Source organism: Mastacembelus armatus, chromosome 22 (assembly GCF_900324485.2).
Source record: "Mastacembelus armatus chromosome 22, fMasArm1.2, whole genome shotgun sequence".
NCBI classification, from domain to species: domain Eukaryota; kingdom Metazoa; phylum Chordata; class Actinopteri; order Synbranchiformes; family Mastacembelidae; genus Mastacembelus; species Mastacembelus armatus.
The window spans coordinates 6,005,826-6,030,776 of NC_046654.1; the positions used below are offsets into that span (position 1 = coordinate 6,005,826).

The 24,951-nt window shown below is 39.5% G+C and overlaps 2 protein-coding genes across 7 annotated transcripts; both read left to right on the forward strand.

Annotated features, from left to right (window-relative positions):
- Nucleotides 1-571: 571 nt before the first annotated feature.
- Nucleotides 572-5,872, forward strand: LOC113139371 (receptor expression-enhancing protein 5). Of its 3 annotated transcripts, none has more exons than XM_026322661.1 (6): nucleotides 572-663; nucleotides 759-891; nucleotides 3,227-3,320; nucleotides 3,694-3,832; nucleotides 4,846-5,036; nucleotides 5,216-5,872. In XM_026322661.1, exons 2-6 carry the CDS (start codon nucleotides 777-779, stop codon nucleotides 5,220-5,222), a joined length of 546 nt encoding a protein of 181 aa, XP_026178446.1. In that variant the 5' UTR covers nucleotides 572-663; nucleotides 759-776; the 3' UTR covers nucleotides 5,223-5,872. The 3 variants fall into 3 exon arrangements, with proteins under 3 accessions (XP_026178446.1, XP_026178360.1, XP_026178537.1); XM_026322575.1 differs by having other exon boundaries at nucleotides 4,846-5,014; XM_026322752.1 differs by having other exon boundaries at nucleotides 4,942-5,014.
- Nucleotides 5,873-5,955: 83 nt separating this feature from the next.
- On the forward strand, nucleotides 5,956-18,275 carry diras1b (DIRAS family, GTP-binding RAS-like 1b). 4 transcript variants are annotated; one of them, XM_026322197.1, is made up of 5 exons: nucleotides 5,956-6,866; nucleotides 6,984-7,050; nucleotides 7,811-7,866; nucleotides 17,353-17,692; nucleotides 17,980-18,275. In XM_026322197.1, exons 4-5 carry the CDS (start codon nucleotides 17,384-17,386, stop codon nucleotides 18,265-18,267), a joined length of 597 nt encoding a protein of 198 aa, XP_026177982.1. In that variant the 5' UTR covers nucleotides 5,956-6,866; nucleotides 6,984-7,050; nucleotides 7,811-7,866; nucleotides 17,353-17,383; the 3' UTR covers nucleotides 18,268-18,275. The 4 variants fall into 4 exon arrangements, with proteins under 4 accessions (XP_026177982.1, XP_026178065.1, XP_026178148.1 ...); XM_026322280.1 differs by having other exon boundaries at nucleotides 5,956-6,748; XM_026322363.1 differs by lacking the exon at nucleotides 6,984-7,050 and having other exon boundaries at nucleotides 5,956-6,748.
- The last annotated feature ends 6,676 nt before the right edge of the window (nucleotides 18,276-24,951 follow it).

Genomic DNA, 24,951 nt, shown 5'->3' on the forward strand with positions numbered 1-24,951 from the left:
AAATGAGGTTGAGAAAATCCTGCTTTCATACTGACGTGAGCAGCTACATATTCATCTATAGATCTACATGTCCGTCACTTTTTAGCGCCCCCTGGAAACTGCAGACAGTTATTGCGTCTGCCTGCTTTTTGCAAAGCACTAGTTGTGTTTTCTATTTTTGCAACACATTTGTTATGTTGTTTGTTTTTGTAGTGTTTTTTTTTTTTTTAATGCTGCGCCTACAAATTGTTGAAGCTGATTGCTTAATTTGCTTGTGTTTTGTCCACTTGCATGTGCTTTCTTAAGGTGCAGACTCTCATGATCACCTTACATTTTACTTCAAAATAAGTGCTTTTATTTTCAATATCCCTTCTCTGTACTCCAGCCTTCCTCTGTAGTATTTTTCCAGTGTTGTATTATTACATCTGCTTAAAGTTAAGGACCAGAACAATTCTTCTACCAGTGTAAAACATGGCTCCAGCACCCAAAGGTGCTTCAGGCCACAGCACAAACCGTTGTTTTTTTTTTTTTTTCTATTACCTGCTGCAGTGAACGTTTCTCAGCGGAGCTCCGTCATTGGTCAGCGGGCGACCTTCAAGCTCCGCCCCCTCTGTCACGGCGATTCGGCGGAGTCAGCAACCGGACACCTAGGGACAAGTTTTCGGGCAGTTTGTCAACACCAAGGTTAGTAAAATAACCCGCTGCTTCATTGTAAATAGTTAAACTATCGCAACGTGTGACGTGTCTTTTATTTTCTTTTCGGTCTGTTTCGGCCACAGGCTCAGGAAAGCCCGAAAATGAGTCAGTTTAAGGAGCGCTTCGTGACTCTGCTCCATGAGAAGAACTTTGTGACAGATCAGTTGGCAACGCTGGAGCAAAAAACGGGAGTGAAGAGAGAGTATATGGTTTCGGGTATGTCAGCACCTGGGTGAAAAGAAAAGACAACTCTAGACCTTTTAAAAAGTTTTAATGTACTTCAAAACGCTGAGGGGATGAATTTGTTCGGGGCTTACGGTCTCCTCCATAACAAGCCAACGTTAGCTAGCTAGTTTACCCACCTAACCTAGCTAACGTTGGCTGGTAGCCACTCAGACTGCAGCTGGCAGACTGAGGGTTGTGGTCACATTGTTGCACGAGTACTTGGCTTTTCAGTGTGCTTTTATATCCTTATCCGACTCATTTATTACACCTCTTAGGCTTTAATACCAAAGTTCATCCAGCTCAAACCTTTGTGCTACTTTACAAGATTAGAGTTGGTGTATAACCCGCCCTACACACACTTATTCCAAAATATTGCTGTTGAATGAACTGCCTCTAATATCCCCAGCAGCAGCAGCAGCTGGCCCCAGGAGTATTTTTAACGCATCCTTAAATAAGTTATCCATTGCTTGGCAGAAGTGGAAGGAGATACTAGGATGACTGGTTATTTAGCTGCAGACCCTTCTCCCAAATAGCTTGTAGAAGTTGTGTTAAATTGACAATACTCTTAGTCACTTTGCACAGTAGACGTCAATAAATGCCAGACACTGCAGGCTGTGTGGGCAACTTTTTTTCAATGATGCCACTCAGCTACAGGAAATGTGTTAGGTGCTGTGACCTAAATTCAAACCCAATGTCTTTGCTCAGAACTGATGTGTGTTCACAACTGAGTGGTATGCATTTACACAACCATTTTGAAGGTTAGGGAAATATGTGAATATCTGAGATGTGAGATGTGAGAATATGTGAGATTTGGCCAATTTACTGGCCTGGCTTCAACCAGCATTAGCCCTGTAAAGAGGGCCATTATCAGTCTACTTGAAAGAAGAACAATAGTTTCTGTACTTTAATTTTACAAAAGAAAGACATGTTTTCATTTCAGCCTGCAAAATCTACTTTGTGAACCAAATAGAAAAAATGGCATGCAGACACTAAGATTTGTGTTGCAGTAAAAACAACCATCCTCCTTTGTTATTTGCTGACTTATTAAAAACACCAGTTTAGGATTTCCATATGTAAATCTTTGGTGTCTGCCTACTGTATGTTCAGTAGGTCTTTGCAGTCCTCTATTTCAACCAGTTCTTCCAGTTTTGCCATTATTATAGAGAGTCTGGCAGATTGGGTATGAGCCTGGGACAAACAAATGAGATGCAAAAAGCAGGCAGTAGGTTATTATTTGAACAATATCAAGGCCTTTTATGGTTTTGAATAACTGCAGGGTTTCATTACATTTGTGGTAGTTGGACTTTGTCATCAGTTGAGTTTTGCATGCATTCAAATTATGGAAAAGATGCTTGGAAGTAAAGGTGGAAGGAGGTGATAAAGTTCAACATTAATAAAGTGCATACATTTTGGATATTATCCATTTTCAAAATCTAAGAAACTCATGTAGAACATGTATTGTTTTTTGTTTTGTCACTCCTACTCTTGCTTTCAAGTAGTCCTGTATAAGAGGGCAACAAAATATTTGAAATGTCTCTGAATTTACACTGATGTAGTTCAGTATAGCACCATCACTAGCCATAACATCGATACTACTATAAAGATCATTGGAAAACAAGCAGGGCTGTGACCGTCAGGGAACATGGGTCACCCAACTGCTGTCTACACTCAGTGTTATGGCCCAGCTGGTTTTGCATAACCTTTGTTGTAGTTTTCTGTATATATTGTAACACCTTTCAGTAGGACCTCAGTGCTAAACTGAATTCACACATTAGTGGCAATGTAAACAAAAACTGAACATTGTAGGCTTTGTAAATATAGATGTTATAGCAGAGCTGTTGTACACATGCACCTGAAAAGAAAATTGAGGAAATCCCTCTTTGAATGTACTGTGAGATGTCATTATTCATTATTCTAGTCCACGTAAGCTGTTCACAAATATTGTATATGAACATCTCTTCAGAACGTTTTATACATTACACATACAGTGTAGCTGTAATACAAGTTTTGTGCAGTCCTGTTATTTAAAACAAGTGGCATTTATGGAATCTCTCATAAAGCTGTTATATAGGCTGAAACTCACATGAGCTGTGAGTTGTTTAAAATCACCTCTTCCACTGTTTTATTTGAATGTGTTTGACTTGAGTTTAGTGCCCCTCCTAATCCTGGTTCTGTGCTGTCATGATATCCTGCTATCAGGCACACTGTTGACAACAAGTTAATGTTGCTTGACATTTGATGTGTTCTTAAGTAACTGGATAGTCTTACCAACACCTTCATGTCCCGCCTCCTGCTTCTTCTTCATCTTATTTTTCTCACTTTGCAGGTGCTCTGGGGTTTGTTGCACTATACCTTCTGTTTGGATATGGAGCCTCTCTGCTGTGCAACCTGATTGGCTTCATCTATCCAGCATATTTCTCGTATGTATGAAATATAGTCTTCAATAAATGACAATGTGTGTTGAATCACTGTATTGTTGATTTTGTCCTCTATTACTTGCATACAATGACCAGTATCTCTGTGTACACATACATACATTTTCTGCTTAATTAAAAATACCTTTTTTAAGATTTCGGATGAGGATGGAATGCTCTTTGCTATATGTAAACACAGCTTTTTCACCAAAACTGTGATAAAGTGAAGCTAGCTGTCAACAGTTTTGCCTTATGTCTCTAAATATAGCCCTCAGTCCAGTTATTTACTCTCTTTTTCATTTATACATACTTACTTATGTACTGTGATGTTATGACTTTTTAAAAATTCTAAATAAATCCTGTCCTCTTGTCTGTTCAGTATTAAAGCCATCGAGAGTACTGTCAAAGAGGATGACACACAGTGGTTGACCTATTGGGTTGTTTATGGACTCTTCAGCATCGTTGAGGCCTTTTCTGATATCTTCCTCTTCTGGTTCCCCTTTTATTATGCTGGCAAGGTAGGATGACCTTTTGGTTTAGAGGGTGTTTTTGTTTGATGATATTGTCACTTTTCATGCTTCTACTTTTATACTTCTCATTTTCACTCTATAGCACCTCTACAGGAATTTGACAATTGATATAAGTCTGCTTTCATTGTGAAACCACAGACAGTCACATGGTTGTATCATGAGTGTTGATGTCTGTGGGTTTCTCTGCACTGTAGTTTGCCAACAGTGCATGCTTGTGGGCAGCTTGTGTAATGCCAGATTAAGGAAGATATTCATAAATCTGCTGCACAAAATTAAGTATGCTAACAAAGTCAGTATGCAGAGTGAAATACCCTTGGTTTTTGAGTTGTTCCACAGTGCTCTCTACAAGGGAATGAGCGACACTTCTCACAGCTGCAAAACACAAGAATGTGTCGCAAATGTTTGTCAGTGATCTCAAGAAAGTAAACTATAATGATTATTATATACTAGTACATACTCTACATACTTAATATCTAGTGAAGGTTGTTGACAACAACCTGTATTTCTCACCATTTCATTTTCCTTTTGACCTGGGAGTTTGTTAAAAATTCATTGGAGTCTTTTGACACAAAGCATCCCAACTATTATTTCAGTGTAAGTGCCATGATCTTCATTGCCTGCTTGCATTAAAATGGTTTGATTTCAATGAATAAACTTAATCCTTAATAAGATTAACAATGCTCATTCTTGCAGTAATGATGAATTAGCATAGGCCTATTATGTAACAATAATACGGCAGCACACATTTGAGCAGAATGTTCTTCTGTTGAAAGCACAACCCTTTTTTGCATTGTACTAAATAACTATTAAACTATTAACTTAAATTTTCTTTATTGGTTAAGCTTTTTTTAAATTATTGATTTATTAGTTGATCAGCAAAGTGTTTTCTAAAAATAATAAAAAAGTAAACCTTGATAAGTCTCTTGATAACCTAGTAAACTTGCTTGTTTCTTCCATTGAGCATTATAATTTTAAAAATGTGCCCTGTATTCTCTCCTCAGTGTTTGTTCCTCATATGGTGTATGGCCCCGGTAAAATTTAATGGTTCTGACATCTTGTACAAGCATGTGATCCGGCCATTTTTCTTGAAACACCAGGCTACTATGGACAATGTAGTCAGCGATCTGAGTGCCAAGGCTAAGAACATAACTGAGACTGTCACAAAGGAGGGTGAGACACTCACAGTATACATGCAAGTACAACCACAATTATATACTGCATGTACTGCACCAACACAACACAGTGGATAAACTTGTGTGTCATCTCACAGATTGACACTGTATATTTAAAATATATAATCTGTTGCATCTTTGAATCTTTTTTAACCATTTGGCCTAATGTGTTGCTTTTTTCTCGGGTTTGTTCCATCAGCTGTTAACCGGGCCCTCAGCCATGAGAAGAACCAGTGAGAACCTGAAGATCTGTGTGTTTGTTTGAGCAGTTGAAAATGTGACGTGTGTGTGTGTGTGTGTATGTTAGGTTGCTTTTTGTTTGTCCTGTCCATTTCATGTTGTGAACTGAAGCTTCACACTTCAAAAATGAAATAAAATCTAATTTGTGCATCCACATCAGTTTACTGCCATCGGTACTGCTAAAGTAATCTGTGAAACTGTTCTTTTAATGAGATCTTACTTTCTTTGTTTAGTGGTGGTTGGTTTAAAGAAATACATGGATGGCAAAACATATGATTACCTGCAGGTTTCAGCATCACTCCCTCTAAAGTCACCTTTATATATATTACACCTTTAATTGAGCCTTTTGGGAAAGAAGACACTGATAACACTACAGTTACAGAAGTATGTTTCCTTAAAATGTGTCCTTAAACACCATTTTCTAACATTTCTAATCAAAACCTGGAACTTTTTGTCATTAATGTCTGCATTGCTCATACAAAACGTATTCTTACATGTGCCAAGCAGCATTTAAAGTCTGTTTGAGCTATCGGGAAGGTCCCGATTCTGTCTTTTGCTATCTGATGTTTTAATGTATCACCTAATGATGAAAAAATAAAACTGGAATCCTGGTGAACTGGTAAAAAAGTGTGTGTTTAGCTTTAAATTGTCAGATTAGTTTCTTTTTTTTTTTGGGACCCTCTGTCCAAGCAGAGTCATTCCTCACAAAGTGGGAAATATGATTTTTATTTGCCTCAACTTACAATGTTCACACACCAGTGATTTCTGTAATAGTTTTTGTTTGTTTATAGCAGTGACAAGTAGAAGAATGTGTTTTTGGTTTCATATCTGTGTTTGCTTATAGATCATTTTGTAGCACCTATTTTTTTTTTTTTTTTTTTTTTTTTAATCAAGCTCATTTTCAGTGCCCAAACATCTTCTCCTTTGTCTTGGGAAGCAGGTACACACAACAATACAGGATATTTTTAGTAAACCTTTTTGAAATGTATTTTTAGGTTTTTCAGCATGGCATTAGTGTAGTATTCCACCCCAAAGAGAGAGCATTAGTGTAGTAAATTCAAGATTTCACTTTTGCATTTATAGTTTTGTAGATCATTTTAAAAAGGAACTCTAAATATGGCAAATCTTTATTTTAAAATTTGATATAGCCAGAAATATTTTGTGATTTTGTTTTTTCTGTGAAAATACTAACACTATGCACAATTTCTCTCCTACTGTACAACACTTAATCTTATGAACTCGCCCTCAAGTACATTTACTGGTATTCAGATAACCTAACCACCCACACTTTGTATTTGCCTCTGTATTCATGCTTGAGAGGCTCTAAATGCAAGGCCTTTTATGTTTGTGCAGTGGATGTAATCTATGGGAAATGGTGGATGGAGTCACTGAGATGGCCATGCACAACCACTGGGAGTGGTAGATGCCCATCTGGAATTGCCTGCTGTGAAGATGTGTCTGCTGGGTGTTTGTATCCTCATAGCCACTGGTGGTTAGTGTCTTATTGATTGAATAGAAACCAGGTATTGCAGTGTGTTTCTGTGTGGTTTGACAGAGTGTGAGGCCTGGCACAGATAAGTAGAAGAGCTGAAGTGAAGGGACAAAGAAGGGTGGGTGTAAATGTCTCAAAGCATGTCTTGCATGGGCACAGTTTTATTGTACTGCAGACTGCCTTTTTAGTCACATTATAGATGTGTAGCTCTAAACATGACATTTGTGTCCCCTAGAGGATGAATCCAATGTGCCAGCAATTGAAGTGGTAGCAGTTGAGACTGATCCACAGCACTGGATTATGTAAGGCCAAGGAGGTTGTTTGTTTTTTGTAGTATTGTGTGATATGTATTTTTAGCTACTATTTGTCACAGTGTCTAGGACGTTCACTGACCAATTAGCGAATTTCAGTTTCAGACAAAAGTTTGATAGCACTTATATTTTTCATCTGTTTAATCTAAGACTAGGATTGTTATGTACTTAAATTTAAAAAATATGCTCTAGCCAAGTGTCAGGTAGTTAAGTAATTACAAGCCTTATCCTTTTTATTGTTTGCCAGTAATTAAATTGTTTGAAAAGTATTTTAAAAGTCTTTAATTTGTTGAGCATGGCAGAAACAGCTATTTAACCAATGTTTGCATGCTGACATGCAAATCTATGGTTTAGCATCGAGCTGCTAGTCTGGCTATGAAGTTAGACTAAGATAAGTGTATTTAGGCTAAGACTTTTCAAACTATTGTAGGACTTCGCACATGTTATCTTAAAAGTCAAAATTTTAAATCTCATTCTTTTACATGGAATGATTTTAGGAAACGTCCATTTGGTTAAGACATTTATACTTATGGAAATAAATAACGCTAACTGTTTTGGAAAGTAAGAAGTGATTGTATGGCTGTAAGATACACCGATTTTTCCATCTAGATATTCTTACATAATTGATTCTTCTGCCTAACCCTGCATTACCCTGCTCCTCACTGCTCTTCAGTTCATTATCCACCCCCACCCCGGTGAGTGCTAAGTGCCACCCTGTTTCTTGTCTGACCGCCCTTGTTTCTTCCTGCAGTTCCCCGGTTCGTCGACAGAGGGAGACAAGCACCAGGCTGTTTGGATAGAGACTTGGTGAGTCATACAGTGAGACCGTCACGTACAGACAAACATCTCAAAATAAGGCCTGGTCTGACTCGGCCATAGACCTTCAGTAGCACTAGAGATGTCCTTTTCACATTTATAAGTCATATGAGCCGAAATTAATCTATTTATTTTCATTTCTGCAAACGTGGGCTGGGAATTTATCTGGGCTTCCTTATACTGGGCTAGTATACTTCCTGGTTTATCGGGTCCTTTGTGATCTAGTTGTTCTTGTTTCCATTCATTACATGTTGCTGCTCTGTTTTGTGTGTAGGCCTGTGTACAGTAATATCTATAATCACTACCGCATTGATGGATTTCCGGCTCTCTCCATGGTGCTGAAAACCGCAGCACTTCGCTGTCCGTGGTGCTGATCCTACATCAGCCTAAAGACGTGACTTTTCATAAAAGCGCTCCAGGCTGACGTTACATATAACCTTAATAATAAAGCAAATTCATTTATCCTGTAGGATATTTCCATTATTTAAAGATAATATTGCTTGATTATATCACTGATAGGCCATATGGATGCAGTTGTAGGTCCGGTTTGATGTGAAATGTGCGTTTATATCTCTCTTGTCTATGTTGAAAAGTATGAAAACGTACTTGAGGTGCATATATCCGTGTTTTCCACGTTTAGGATGAATACTAAAAGAATAAACTCTAACCTAGTGGAATGAATACAACAGTTACGACCTTTTTCAAAAGAAATTTCACTTAAGATTTCACCAGTTTGAGTCTTCTTTTGTTTTCCTTTCGCTGCTGCCATATAGGCCACTGTGAAACTGGCATAAATATCCCCTGGGCCTGGAGATATCTGTAAGCTACAGTATACTTAGCCTGACTGTGGCTGAAGCATCGACACAATCATTGGAAATGAAATGGTCCTCTGCTTGGGTTACATTTTTGAGTGTGAATTTAATTTCATCACTTTGGCCAGTTTAATGTGATTTGTTGCTCAGGGATCGTCAATATTTTTCCTCCAGATGTTTATATTAGATATTCTTTATTATTAGATTGTGGCTCTGCATTAATATTAGAATGCGTCTACTTGTCGTACAGTTTCTTGTTGTTACTGTCATTTCTGCCCATCGTTTATAAGGTTATTTTTGCTATTATCTGGTGGTCAAATTCCCACTGTTGGACATTAAAGATCATTTTCAGAGGAAGTTCCTTTTAATAGATTATTTTCCTGGCATCCAACCACTAGGAAGTGTATGAACTGAAGGAAATTTAAGTGTGGACAGAAAAGGGAGAGGGCATAGCACCTCCCACGTCCTATCTGTGAGAGAGAGAGAGAGAGTCTGCTGTGGTGGTGTTGGAAATCGGACGACATGAGCTCTACATGAACCGCGTAAAATGCTTTAAGACGCTTTCGGCGTTTGTCTTTCATCCGTCTAAACCAAGGGCAACTCTGAAGCGGAGCTTTACTTCTTGACCAGGTATGGAGATGCTGCTCACCCTCACATCTTAGATGGAGGTTAGATGTTGGTATTCAGTGGCGTACCCGCGGTCCTTCTGCCTGGCTGACTTGTCCGCACACGATTCCTGCTGTGCGCGGATAGAGCCGGATAACAAATCTCATTTTCGTTATTCATCTCGATTCTGTTCTTTAAAACGCATCCACATCATCACGATTCAGATTTCCTTTTGATAACCTCGGTCGACTGAATTGTATGCAGCTTATACCCGCACAGCCATATTGGCAGCCAGCGGGAGCGGGAGAGAGAGGGCAGGGATGTGAAGGTGTTGGGATTATCATGTTGCTTTGAGGAATAAAGGGAGGTGGAAGAGGGGGTGGGGGGTAGGTGGGGGTGGTCATTGCGACTGCAAAACGATGGCATAGCTGCGAGATGGCGATCCTCTGGTATTTATGAATGAACCAAGTAGAGTAGGGTGGTCTGTAATGGCGTTGCGCACCAATCTGCGGATCGCCGGCAAGCCCTCTCCTGCCATCCATTCCCAACTACAGCCGAGGCTGAGATGCACGTCAACATTAGACTACACACTACCAATGACGCCAGCGTGACGCATAACGCCTGGTTTCCTCTTGAAAATGCCATGATCAATCCTTTTGTATGTGCGTGTCTTCTTCATGCCTCCTCCTCCGTGACTGATGTGCTGTTTGTTGTGGGGCTCACGGCTGGAGAGGAGAGCTATCATCAGAGGCAAAAGGCGTTGTGAATCATCTAGGCCCCCTCTATGGATGTGTGTGTGTTTGCATATGTATGTGACTCAACTTCCTGTATGCATTGAACACTGCCAGTCATGGGTGTGTTTGTGTGCGAATGTGGGCTGCAGGGTTTGAGAGAGAAGAGGCGAAGAGAGGAGGGATATATGACATTAAATCCTATGAATAAGCTTTAAAGAGTGTGGTTGAGAGGAGCATAGAGATGCAGAATGTAGCAACGCGTGCATCTGCTGGTCCAGGATGGGGGAGAAGTGGAAGTGTGGGGGCGTGTTGATGTCCTGCCTGTTTGTTTGCCTGTCTTGAATGGTCACAGTGTGGTTGCATAATAATACTTCAGGCCTGCTGAGGCAGGATAGAGAACTGACTCAATACAAGGAAACAAGGAAAGACGCAAAGAGGAGATGATGATGGTGATGCTTGTGGTGATGTTAAAGATGAGTATGGATGGAAATAACTGATAATGAATGTTTTTGTGGTATTTTTAATGACTAAGACTGATCTAAGGCACACTACCCAAGGCTGCAGTAGATAACTGGGGTCAGGCTTACCAGATGTTGAGAAAGACATAAATTCTGTTGGGGATGTCACGTCTACCTGTTTATATCTGAAGACTGGCTGGCGATTCACAGCTCCAGCTGCATGCTGAAATGATTATGATCAGGTCAAACAGAACTAGGACTCTAGAGAATGAAAAAAATAATTATTGGTATTGTTTGGTTCAGTTTCTTAGATGAGTATGAGTCTTGATTTGTTGATTTCTATGGACCTACAGTAATTAATTAACACCATGCATGTGTATAAAATGTAACAGGCTTATTTCGTAGGTATAAAAGCAATAGTTTTTCTTTAGTGCAAATCTTAATGTACATATCAATCTCAGCTTTTACTAAATGTTTTACAAAAAGCAACTTAAAACAATCAAGTGAACCATTTAAATCAAGTAGCAAGAGCAAAATGGAGAATAAAGATTTGAAAAAATCAATATCTATGTATAAATATATACAAATGGACATATTGGTTTACAGTAAGAGATCACCAGACCAGAAAATGCAAATCCACGGCCAAGAAGTGAAGGTTCTTGCTGATAAAGGAAATTAAAGTTACATTGCTGAGCAACTTTCTGCCTTTGCTCAAATATCAAACCTTCATTTCATGTAAAATTCCATGCGTCTTTAAATCTCTAAGAAATTATGAGAACTGAGAAAAATGAAAGTATTCTGTGATTAGAAATAAAGATGTAAAATTCTTTTAATCCCAGTTACATCATGGGAGCATCAAAAGCAGTCTGGAGTAGGACTCCCTTGTTGTTTCTGCTTTTAACCATCTGCATTTTTATCAGGCCCTGGATCAAGTGGTATTATAAAAAGCTGTGCCTGGTTGATCTTTCCTGTAGAAACCAATGGAGTCATTCCAAAGCTACCAGCCCTGTCACCATCTGTCACTGCAGGCAGGCTTCTGCAACACTCTCCATCAGTCTGTAATTAGTGCTTCAGTCAGGTTGAGGCCTTCATAGCTTCTAAAAATAGGCTTCCAAAAAATAATAATTTGAATACATTGTCCCAACTTAAAAACTAACATCATCATTATATTATCAGTTTGTGTACTCTAGTGTAATCTTAGTGTTATTAGCCAGGCACCTCTGTGTTTTCCAGATTGTCAGGCTGAGGCATTAGCGGGGTCTTATGGAGAGGCCAGACGGAGCAACCCAGGGTTCATCAGGCCAGGCTAATACTCAGTACTAATAAACACTCAAAAAGCCAAATTGCATGGGCATCTTACATCCAGCCATGTGTAAAATTGCTGCATAACATCAGCATGTTTATTGTCACAATATTTGATTCCAGTTCAGGATCAGTCTGCTGTATGGGAATGTGTTTTCATCTTAAATTCATGTTGAAAGTAAATTTATTATTTTTGTTTTGAATTATTGGGGATTAGTTGCTAGTAGAAGTTTTCAAATTAATGTTTTAGTCTGCACCTGGCTTTTAAAAGATCATCAGTTGAAGACATACAAATGGTGGAAGTTAATTTTGCAACAGATATTTAAATTTATAGATTTCTAAACCCACAACCCTCACTTACCTTAACTTCAACTCATTGTGTTCTTAAGGTAATAATTTAGTTTATTAGTTCATGTCTATAACCACATTTCCCTCGGTAGCGCAATTTTGCAAGCATAGTATTGAACCATTTAGGCTTGTCCCGGATCATTATTTTAGACTAGATACAGTGTTTCTCGTATTGTAAGACTTGAGTGTCATTAACACATTAGCGTAAGGACATGTTACTATCTTTGGCTTTATAAAATATTCCAAAAACAAACAATCTTAACTAAGATAAGCTTATAAGTGTCAGTGGAGTCAAAGGTATGTATGTATGAAGTATCAGAGGGCTTCAGAGTGCATCAGGAGCTCCATGTAGTCTTACAGGAAGACCACTGGTGACTTAAGTCCTAGGAATTGGGTCAATGTAGAGCAGACCAGGAGCACAGAGGAGGTTAAGCTCAATGATTAGCCACTAAGCCCAAACAATGGTGCAACAGGTCTTGTACACTCTACTCTATGCATAAGCATAAGCAAACACATGCTTAACTTTGGTTCAAGCTGACATCATTCACGTCACTTCACATTATTTTGCAATGTCGTTATATTTAGTTAAATAAAATCAGAGGAAATGTTTGTTTCTGTGTTGATTGTTCTACAAAGAATGATTTATTCTGTAGAGATGTATATGTATGTATAGATGCATTACAAATGGTTTACTCCCATTTTTGATATTTTGCATTTTTTTAGGGATCTTTGGATGAGACATTACTGTGTGTAGGAGTATTTTCTATCATTTAGGCTGCCGACATAATTCAAAACACAAGAACAAATGTTTTAAAAGAAATCTTTCTTTACTTGTTTTCTGCTCAAAGACTGTAAACATGGGGGACATAACTAGCCCCTCTGGCTTTCGGACACCAAATCTACCTCCCTTATCTGTAGGGACAACAATTTGTCTTTTTATGAGAGAACTACTTAAATTTCTTGCTATATGCTCCATATTTAGTGGAGAAGGATATATTTCTTTCGATTTAGCTGTGACGCATATGAAAAAATATTTCATGCCTTTGCATCATCACCCTCCAACACACAATCACACACACAGACACACACACTGAGTGAGATCTCTTTGGACTTACGTCAAAGATTTTAAAATGCACCTGCAAGCTGTTTTCTATGGGCCTTCTATATGAGTGTTTGTTAGCAGGTGTGAGCGCAGTGAAGCGACTGCGTGACCAAATGTGTGCGACTGAATCAAAATGTATAAATTGATCCTCTACAGTCTGCTCAAAGCCTAATGAAAACACCCAGGCCTAAAAATTGCCTTGGTAAAAATGCAGTTTCATTCCTGTGGTAAAACACACACACATTAGAAAAGCTTGAGCTGATATGTGCACAGAGAACAGGGAATCTTGCGCTTGACTGCACAGATGCAAACACACATCTCAAACACACACACACACACACGCACACATGCTCACACACCATCTGACAGCGTGGTGGGTGAAAAAAAAAACCTTGTGCAGGTTTCAGACATTGTTCTAAGTGGATATGTAAGAGTGTGTGTGTGTGTGTGTGTGTGTGTGTGTGTGTGTGTGTGTTTGTGTGCTCATCTACAAACAGAATAGGCCTGAATATTTCAGCAAAAACCTTGAGCCAAAACTCAAATGATCCTAAAAAACAAATCGCCAAATAGCCATGTATCCAGAGCATTCCAGTATCCAAGGCTTGATTAAAACCCTTTCTCTGCAAGATACCATGGGACCGCTTTGTGGGTGTCTATTTAATCACGCTCTTGATCTGTTGAATGGCATTGTGTTTGATGTTGGTTAATGCGCTTCCTTTGTGCCACTGCGTAAGTGGCTCTCTTGAGGGAAATTATGTGCATATTTTCACTAAAGGTGACATTTCCCTGCTCACTCTGTGAAATAAACAAGTGGAGAAGGCTGTGTCGCATCTATTTTCTGACTTGAGAGGAGAGGAGGCCTGTTTGGTCTGTGCCAATGCTATCTGCTAATGGAGTTTGGCTGTACTGCCACAGATGCATTTATAGCATAACATTAATTCATTGAGGAACTGCAGTCCTCTCATTTCAAATAAAACAAGAGAAGAGGAGGAGGGAGGGAAGAAAGACTGCTTGCATTTGGGAAAAGTGTCATTAATCTCAGAGGCCTGGTGTCAAGGACAAATGGTGAAGGAGCGGATGTACAATGCATATATGTGTGTATGCTTTTATGTGTGTGTGCGCCACTGTGCACCTGTGTGTGCATTTATAGCTGCTGACAGAGAGAGGGAGACAGCTAATTTTAGCTCAGGTGAAAGAAGGGATGGAGCAGAGGAAGGTTTTGATGAACAGGATCACTGTTTGAAATCCCCGTCCAGAAAACCAACCGGCACCAAATGAGGCAGGATGACAGACTGACAGGGCCCAGACAGACGAGCCCCATCGATCAAAACCACAGCGGCCTTAGTTTATTGATCAAACAGCCTGGACACATGGGGAGTGAGAGAGGAGAAGACAAAGGAAAAGCTGTAAGAGAAAGCTCAGCAGGTCAAAGAAAACATTTTCAGCCTGCATAAATTCAGAGAGAGACAGTGTAAGAGACACAGGAGGGTAAAGAAAAAACATGATTTGCCAGTAAGGTAATATTATGTGTGGCTCCATCACAGATGCACAGACAGCTTTACATTTTAACAGTACCAGTCTGGATACTTTTATTGCAGAGCTTGTTGCAGATTTTAGGGCACTTGTTGCAGATCTTTTTTCAAAGATAATTTCAGTTTTTGATAACAGGTTTTATTTTGTATTGTTGGCTGTGGGTACTCTGATAATAGCACTGTAGTCACTAAGTTGCTGAGATTTGGGAACACAGCTGCTAAAAATAATCGGACAGGATAAAAAATGTCCTGTGGAGCCAGTTGTATTTGTAAGAGACAATAAAAAGAAGCTGTAATTGGGTAATTATTGTCCACTGTAATTAGACGTCACAGTTTACAAACCAACTTCCTGGTTCCGTTTTGACCTGCCTAAACAATCAGGGATTACCACAAACAATTATAATGTGCTAACATTTGGTTTGACTGCCAAATAACGTGTTTTAATATAATGTGACCGACATGCTATCAACATATACAGTTTATATGGCAAACAAGTGTTATCACAACAATGTATTTGAATTCATGTATTTGCAGGCATGAGGCCTGTGTTCATGTGACGAACACTAGGACAGTATTCACTGTTACGTCCCTACCAACTCCAGTAGGACACAAAGCCAAAACAAAGATGCCAAAATGTTCTGCAGTGCTAAGGTGGACTGCAGAGTTGGGTGATAATTATCTTATGAATTATTGCTATAAATAACAGATTCACTTTATTTCATCCATTGTCTAAATAAAATATTCATTCCACCAGCTTTAAGACAAAACATCGGACAAGATTTGTGTGCGTGTGTTTCTGCCTGACATAAAGCAAGCCTAAGCAGAAATCACTGTATGCAGTGCTGGCAGCTCGGAACCCAGTTATTCAGAGGTACTGGAGGCATTAAAGCCAAGAGTTAATACAGATGAGCATTTTGTAGCCTTATAGTGATGCTGTGTATTATAACCTTTAACTACCTGGATTCTGGATAGGTTCTCATTTCCACAGTGAAATACTCTGATAGACCTGAAACTTCATTGTGTATCTCTGGAAAATCTCATCCCCTGGGAGTTTAATTTTTATTTTGACATTATCCCTCACTACCTCAAAAATACAGTGTGTGTCAACCTCCTAATGCACCAGAAAGCTATTCAATAGATTTCTGCTTTTGTAGACCACAGTAAAACAGTCTGCAAGTATATACAGTCTGCAAGTATATGAGCAGAAGGCAGAGGCTCATCTGCAAATTGATCAGTGTTAAGCAAAGATATAAAACATTCTTATAGTTCAACTTTACTTACAGCTATAGATTGGGCATAAACCTCAAGGGGTACTCCCCAAAACCCCATTTGTTTTGAACACCTTGACTGATGCTATCTAGAACCTGGCAATGCAATTACAGGAGCCCGACCATCAATAGTGGGTTCCAGCAGTGCAAGCATGACAGAAATCCACTTAGTCCATCTAGTATTGATGCCAATTTATTGTTTCATTACAGCTGGAACTTAGAAAGCACCACATGATCACAACTGAAGGAGTATCTTATTATGGAACCCTGAAGCAAGTTTAGAAGGGATGCAGATAAATAATGCAACACATACAATTTGTAATCGTGCACAGGCGCTGAGCAGACACACAAGCACTTACAAAGATAGTTATAGATCAGGTGTAAGGTGCATATGTATGAGCTGCAGCAGGTAATCCTGAAAGTGATTTTTAGGCACTTGTGGGGAGTGCAACAAGCTGTGAATATAATGCGGACATATGCTCTTCTTTATATATAGAAAATACAGTGCAAAGTTAGAGTCTTGTTTCTAACCAAATGGATGCTTAAATTCCTATATTCACTATTGTTTTAGCTCAGTTTCTTTGTTTTTTAAGTGTCCATTGACAATTATAGGTTTCTTACAGCTGGTGATTTGGTCAGTACCAGGGATTTACACCTGAGAGGCAGTGAGTGAACCAGTTTTAGTTGATGTTTAGTCAGTCTTCTCTTTAATTCATTCACGATACGTATAATGTGTAGACAATACGCACACATGCAGCTTAATGCAATCTGATAGACTAGTCCTGCAATATTTAATACTGTTTGGAGCTAATATTGTTCTGTGTTATAGATGTACTGATTCAATCCTTATTAAAGCTGTTTTTTGAATTTTCTTGCATTGTATTGCATTGTATTATACATGAGTTCGTGTTATTGTATCTAGTCCTTGTAAGCTTGGAGATTATTCTCCTGATCTGCAAGGACTCTTTGTCTCTGTCTCATCCTGGGTTTGCTGCAGTTAAGTTGATAAATGGGGAAATGCTGGAATGTTTTTTAAGCTGAAACTGAGAAACTTTGACTCTGCGAACGGTATTGATTAAGAAAATGTCTGCGTCAGGTGAAACACTTGGAGCCTCACCAAACTCATCCTCTCTAATTTGTACTCTGGCTCACAGTCAGAGCACAAATACAGACAGAATGCTTTCACACCCACTGGCCTGAGGTTGAGTCCTGTCAGTGCCCCTTCCTCTTTCTGTGATGATTTCTGCTGCTTTTGTATTGTCTCTTTGCTAAAATAATCCTCTTCTCCTGCTTTTCCCCATGCTCAACATCACAGGTCTAACAGTCTTAAGCCTGAGGGGGGCAGAATGCCAGAGCAGAGCAACGACTACCGTGTGGTGGTGTTTGGGGCCGGGGGAGTTGGGAAGAGCTCCTTGGTCCTGCGTTTTGTGAAGGGCACCTTCAGGGACACCTACATCCCCACAGTGGAGGACACATATCGCCAGGTGATCAGCTGCGATAAGAGCGTGTGCACCCTCCAGATCACTGACACCACGGGGAGCCACCAGTTCCCAGCCATGCAGCGCCTGTCCATTTCCAAAGGCCATGCATTCATCCTGGTCTACTCTATAACAAGCAAACAGTCCCTGGAGGAGCTCAAACCTATTTACCAACAGGTGGGGAGTGTGTCAGTGTTTGTTAGTGTGAATGTAATGTAAAGACTGATGATAGGCTTGTATAGGCTAGTATAGTGATACTGTTTGTATCACTGCAGTTTTCCCAGAACCCGACTATACATCTGTTGTTACTTGTTACTTGTTACTGTTGCTACTTTGTAGCTCAGTAATTAGTTTAGTAGTAAGATTACCTTTGAATTCTACATTGTGGTCACAGTTATAATAAATTATTGACTTTGCAGCAACAGCGTGACAACAGTGTTCCTTCTTTTCCTTCTCCACTGCAGGTCCTGGCCATAAAAGGCAATGTTGAGGCTATCCCCATCATGCTAGTGGGCAACAAGAGCGATGAGACCCAGCGGGAGGTGGAAACCAAGGATGGGGAGGCCCAGGCCAACCAGTGGAAGTGCGCCTTCATGGAGACGTCAGCCAAGACCAACCACAATGTAACTGAGCTCTTCCAGGAGCTCCTCAACCTAGACAAGAAGAGGAACATGAGCCTCAACATCGATGGCAAGCGCTCAGGGAAGCAGTCCCGCGCTGAGAGACTGAAGGGCAAATGCAGTGTGATGTAAATCCAGGAGAGGGGAGGTGGAGATGGGGGAGAGAGGGGGAAAGTGGGGGGGGGGGGGGGGGGGGGGGGGGGGGGGGGGGCTGGAGGAAGAGAAGGGAGACTTACTAAATGTATCACTCAGAGCAGAATGTCTGGAAGGCAGCATCATCCATATGGATCATCCATATCCACCTGCATTTGACTGGTGCATTTAAAAACACAGCTCAAAGACAGGAAACATTCAGGATACATCTGTGTGTGCGCTGCTAAAAGGAGGGATGGGGAGGGCTGGTGCAAAATATTGAGGGGCAAATTAAAAACAAAGAAATGTGTGTCAGAGATGAAACCTTGTGGATGTCAGCCATAATTGAAAATAGTTTGGGTGTGGATCATCTACGTGCCACAAGTTCTGGCTGAGGAGCTCATCCAATCCATGGGAAAAAAAAAAAAAACACAGACTGCAGCACTTGTTTAAAAAGAAGGAAACTTTCAGTCCCACTCAAAACAGTTAATGCCCTCTCTCTTTTACACCTGCCCCTCCCTCTTTGCTAAATTCACACCTTAATTCCCTCTTAGCACGCCAGCACCCTCATCCTTTGCATACACCCTATTATAACAACTATAGAAAAATGTAATGTATATGTAACAGAGTTGATGAAGTTAGTGATGCTCACTCATCTGGTAAAAACACTTTTAAGAGACTGACGTGTTTGTCATGCTAGCAAGCACAGGACTCAAAGGATTGAGACCACTGGCATGAATGACAGCAGCAAAACATAAGACCCAGCTACATCCCAGAACCACGTCTGAGGACTCTGCTGTATATAAACACAGGATATTTAAATAAATTCCATCTAGTCCACACATGCCCTGCCCAGCTTGTGCGTCAGTCAGAAATTGGGAAACATCTGAAACACTCAAAAATTTGGCAAGAGGAAGAATTTATCCAACTTCTCATCCTAATTATTCCTTCAGGAAAGATAAAAAAAAAGACACTTCTTTACCTTTATCAAGCTGCCATTATATCAAAAACTCATGTGCAAACCTTCTAAATGTCCTCATCTGAAGTGGAGAAGCATCCGGCAGAGGCCATGCACACATGCTACTGATACAACGCAACAATCCTTTTAAAACTCTCATCTAGTGTAGACTAACTCTGGATGAAAGAAAACTGGACTCTTGTCAAAATATGAAAGAGAATGCAAGACTGCCTCGAGGACGATAAACTTGGATAATCATTACCACGCTGGTAAGACGAAAGCAAACTTGGTTATTAGGTCAAGAATGACAGTTTGCATTCGCACTTTTCATGTGAAGGCTTCTCTTTTTTTGCCTTTTTTCTTTTATTGCTTTAATGAGCTCTTTAAATCTATGTAAAGTCAAAAAACCCCTCCTTAAACAAAAAGCACACAGAGGGGAAAAAAATAATAAAAAGGGACGGGTGTCAAATTTCTCCATGCAGATTATTCAGTACAAGCTGAACCAGTAATTCTGTTTCCTCTTTAGTTGGTTTAGTTATACTCTCATACACTCTTCCAGGCATCTGAAAACAGGAAACAGAATGGGTCTTGCACACATAGCATGCACGCAAAGGCATTCATGAAAGTGAGAGACACACACACACACACATACAGTACACATAGTTGTGGTTATCATTCTCAGTAACATAGCTGATGGATTACATGAAGACAAACAGGGCTTCCTCAGCCTAAATGCCCTCACATTGCACTTTATATCATAAACAGACACAGACAACTTTAATTTGCCATGTTTTTGCCTACATTGTCTATTAATGATCTCTGCTTAACACAGAATATCCTGGAGCCATTGCTCTCCTGTATGTCCAAAGTGCATATATACAACTTCACACAGGAGCTCTGAATATTGTACACAGCGTACACAGGACAGCCAAAAGCACAATACTTTTTTACCAACATAACTATTTGTACATTTTTTTGTTTCTTATTTTTTATATTTTTTCTTTATGTCTTCTTTGTCCAATCTCCATCTTTAATTCATTAGTCCTGCACTTGGAGGAACAATCTCATTGTGATCGTAGGTAGCTCTTAGTCTCGATGTAGATGTAAAGTGTTTCATTTGTCCAGTACATGGCACAACAAGGTTGTGGTTCTGCTGAACAGCAGGGTATCTGTGGTAGCTGTGGTCATGAATCGCGTAAAGTTGATGTAACCTCCACAGGATTTCATGTCATAGGATGCTGACGACGGTGAGATTATTATACTTTTCTCCATTTCTCAGGCGGTTTTAACTACAATTTGGGTGGAGGATAATCTGCTCCTGTACTGTTAAACCCAAAGACACAGATGATGCCCCCTTTTAACTGTCTGTCCATCTCTCTGGAAAAAAGGAAAAAAAAGCACACCAACTGTTTTCGTCTGTCTCCTCTGTTTTTATGTGTGCGGCAGAATCAACAACTGGGCACTTTAGGGTGACATTTTACTTGAAGACCTGCTAATTAATCAGCAATGCCTCATTTATAAGCACCATGTAAACTGTTTCCCCTGCATTACTCACACTTCACACCCAACATAAGACTATTTAAATCGTGTAGTTATTGTAAATAAAAATATGGCACTCTAAAGAGATGCCTATAATAACTTCAAGTAAGATGTTACCCATGTAAAGAAAAACTATATCCACTGTCTTTCTGGGAAAAAGTCCTTTATAACCAGGAAATGTTGTTACAGTAGGAGATTCTGTATTGCTATGTACTGTAATATACAGCTTAATAATGATGCTCATGATATATTGTATTTGACACAACCACTCTTCAGATCTATCAATCAGAATATACTAGCGAAATGTGAATATGTAACTAAAGGTTCCACTGGTCTCCATGGCTGTTACTTTAACTTTGCAACCTGAATCGATCCATTGTTATCAATGTGTTGTAAATTGCACTAATGTGAGGTCTTCAACTCAAAAATTTGCATTGTAAACGTACCCTTTACCTGTTAGATACCAGGGATGCTCACTTGTACTCTTTAAATTTTTTTTTAATCAGTTTATATTTGAAAAACAAGATGTATGAAACAGACCTGGGTTACATTGTATTTGTCTTAGTTTGCCTTGGTTAGTTTTTCCTGTTAGGATGCCAGATGGATAGAATACAGTCTAAAAGCAAAAGCTTGACATTATCTGTAACGACTATCAGACCTAGTTCTGGCCTGATCTGATGTGTAGCTACCGGCAGGGGTGTTGCTGCATAAATATCAGCTTGACATGTCTGGTTGTTCCATGGAAATGTCAGATTGCGAGTGCGTGTTTGTGCAATCTGTTGTTCTGCTGACGTCTACAGGAGACTGTCATTGTTCATGTTCCTGTGTGTAATATGATCCAGCAGGCAGGAAAAACAATGAGGCAGAATGCGAGAGCAGTATGGACAACAAGATGGAGCGAGGGAGAGAGCAGTGATATTAATAGAAATAGTGTGAAAATATGGCGCTTAAGTAGCTATGTTGCGTATAGGACTCAAATGTGCTTGCATGTGGCAAGATTGTGAGAGAAGATGACGTGCATGGGGATTGGGTGACCGTCTGATGAGTTTTTGGAGTGTGTGAGTTAAATGCTGGCTTGAATCGGGACAGACACCTCTGACCCCATCATCCCATGGGTTGTCTCATCTTATTCATCAATGAAGCATATTCACTGCTACTGTCTGTGTGTGTCTGTGTGACTGTGAATGCATCCATGTATGTGCGCAATCAGTCACCTATTTGCATTTCTGTACTCTGGCCTGCAAGAGTGCGTGTGTGTGCATGTTTGTGTGCTGCTGTTGTACCAGCATATGAAGTGTCTGTCAGATATTTGAAGCTTTCCTGTGAAGAATGCCTACACATTCTGCATGAGTCATCCTGCACTGTTCAATACTAGTGTTCAAGACACAAAAGCTTATAAAGCAGGCATGGAGGCAAAATAGATAGGCCATATACCCTCAGATATACACACATAGTCCATTCACATAGGCTTCATCAGTGAAACCTCATTTGCTCACTGGCTGTTTTTCTGCTCTGCGATGTTGCACAGGCACCACGGTCAGCACTGCTGCTCCACAGATCAGCTGTCTGCCCCAGCAAAACTCTGAGTCTCTTTCACATTCATCCCCTCCCCACGTTTTTGTCTTTCTGTATTGGCTGCACTTGAGCAGACCAAACGTCTCACATCTGATTGTAGATAGTTGTAAATAGTGTTCAAAGGACTTACTATTTCACAGATGAAAGAGGAGAGTGTGCAGATTAAAGAATGCTGTAGTGGGAAGGTGCCTGCATTTCCTTTGTGTAGTGAAGGAAAGAGTTAACTATAGAGGAGAGCTACTTCATGACTTTATGTCAGTTTCACAGGATGCCATGAAGTCATCAAAACCTTGGACTTTTTTTGTTTGTTGTAATTTTCTTTGCAAAAAAAAAACAAAAAACAAATTGACACAAAACAGGAAATGTATGGAGATCCAAAGTGTTCAGTATTTAATGAATGGATAAGGTGTTGTAAAAACATTTACCATATGATTAAATACACACAAAATGAATTTTAATTTAGAAATAATTTTACCTTTATCTCACCATTGTGAATGTCCATCCTCATTTTTACAATATCAGGGTTTATTGCAGCTCATTTTAATTTATTGGAATTGTTCGAAATTGTTGTTATTCCTTAGTATTTTAATTACATCAAATACTTTACACAAATAAAAAAATAATTCAGTCTTTCACATGTTATATATTTTCTCTTAACGTACAGTAGTTCATATGATTACTGCAGAATGTCATGTTTTAGTTAATATTGAACACTTTGGGTTTCCATAGAAATTTACAGAGCGCCACTTGGCATTTTTAAACAAGACATTGGCATTTGGTTAAGGATTAGTCAAAGTTTACCTCAGTTGTTTGTCACTGGAGAGGAGGTAACAGGGTACTCACAGGTCATGTTGCTGAAGCATCTCGTACAGTAGAGGAAGCTTTGTTCACGTGTTCTTCCATAGCAGGATGGGAAACATGGCCCCGCTAACCTCTTCAGCTTCACCCCTTTACATCATGTTGGATTGCCTCAGACCCTCTTTCTTCTCTCTTAAGTGGAATAGAGGAGGCATAAAATGGGGCATATAGATGTGTGGGTAATATAGTTTGGTACTATCCTGTCGCTCTGGCTCTTAATTCCTGCATGGTCCCTATTGGTGTTCCAGCCAGCATGAGAACAAGGACACAAACTGTGAATCATCTTTGTATTTTTAAATAAATTCCTCAGCAGCATTTACAGCTTTGGTTTTAAAAAATTGTTTATTTTCTTTTAGCACTTCTTGTTTTTGGTAATTTATTCTCATTTGTTTTTTTTTTCTGTTGGGACATTTTTTATTTAAATGATTATGATGTATAGATATTTATTCTAGCAATAGTCTTCCTATTAAGATATACTGTGCTGATGCATCCTCTGAATAGCTGAAAAGAACATATATATATATATATATATATATATATATATATATATATATATATATATATATATATATATATATATATAAAATAACTGCAAAATGATTTTCCTAATAAAAATATGAACTGAAACTTTCCTGTCACCTCTTGCTTGCAACTTGCAATCTTGGCGGTCTGGTTGTGTTGGTGGCATGTGTGATCAACTTTTGTCCAGACTGAAGTATCATCAGAGATTATCATACAAATCTGTACAGATATTCCAGTACCTTTATTGGTCCCCAGACTTTGTTTAGACCCACTGAAGGTTGAAATTTTTAAATCAAATGGAAATATCTGCATTACTGGATGGATTGCTGAGAAATATGAAACATTCATGGCTGGCATAGGATTAAACCCTAATGAAATATTTCTCTAACACCAAAATAGGTGTTTGTGTGCCTCAGATAAGTAATATGCTATTGGATAGTGCATATTCTTGACAAATTCACACTGCAAATATAAAAATATGACTGTGAAAACACTCACGTCTTCACAGTTTCTCACTCCTTTCTTTCTCTCTCACTTCATTTTTAATTCTATAACATCTGCTTAGGGATGCTGTGTGGTGCAGTGCGGTTGCTATGGAGATAGAGTGACGTTGATGATGGTAGACGCATCAGAGTGTGGTCTGACCCTAGTGGGGACAGAGATGTGTTACGACAGACAGAGGTCTCCCAGGCTGAAAGAAAAAAACTCACAACCCCCAGGCCAGCGTGGCAACCCCTCTGCTGGATCTTAATGAGAAAACCCTCTTGTTCACACACACACACACATCTGCTTCCAGACATTTGGGAAAGTCTATGTATGAGGTCAAAGATAACACTGTCACAACAGGGGCATGGCTGAATTAACCTCCTGGTATTACCTGGAGCCAAAACCTGTTTGGTTTGCTTGACAGAAACAATAGTCAGAGTAATTTAACAAAACTGCCCTTAGAGACCAGATCAGAACACGTTAGATGATATTGTACTTCAGACAAATTTGTGATTAATCAGATTATGTAGACAGAAATAGAGCAGAGTACGCCTTGGACTTTTTTGGGCCCCTAGGCAACTGTATACTTTGACTGGTTGGTAATCCAGCCTTGATACCAAATAAATGTGTGTGTGGGTTCCACCCTTGTCATCCAGTGAGCATCTTTGAGTTGTGACTCATGGGCTTCCACCACTCATTTCTGAGAAAATGAAAAGCTCTGCTACCTCAGCACAGTGCAGGGGAAT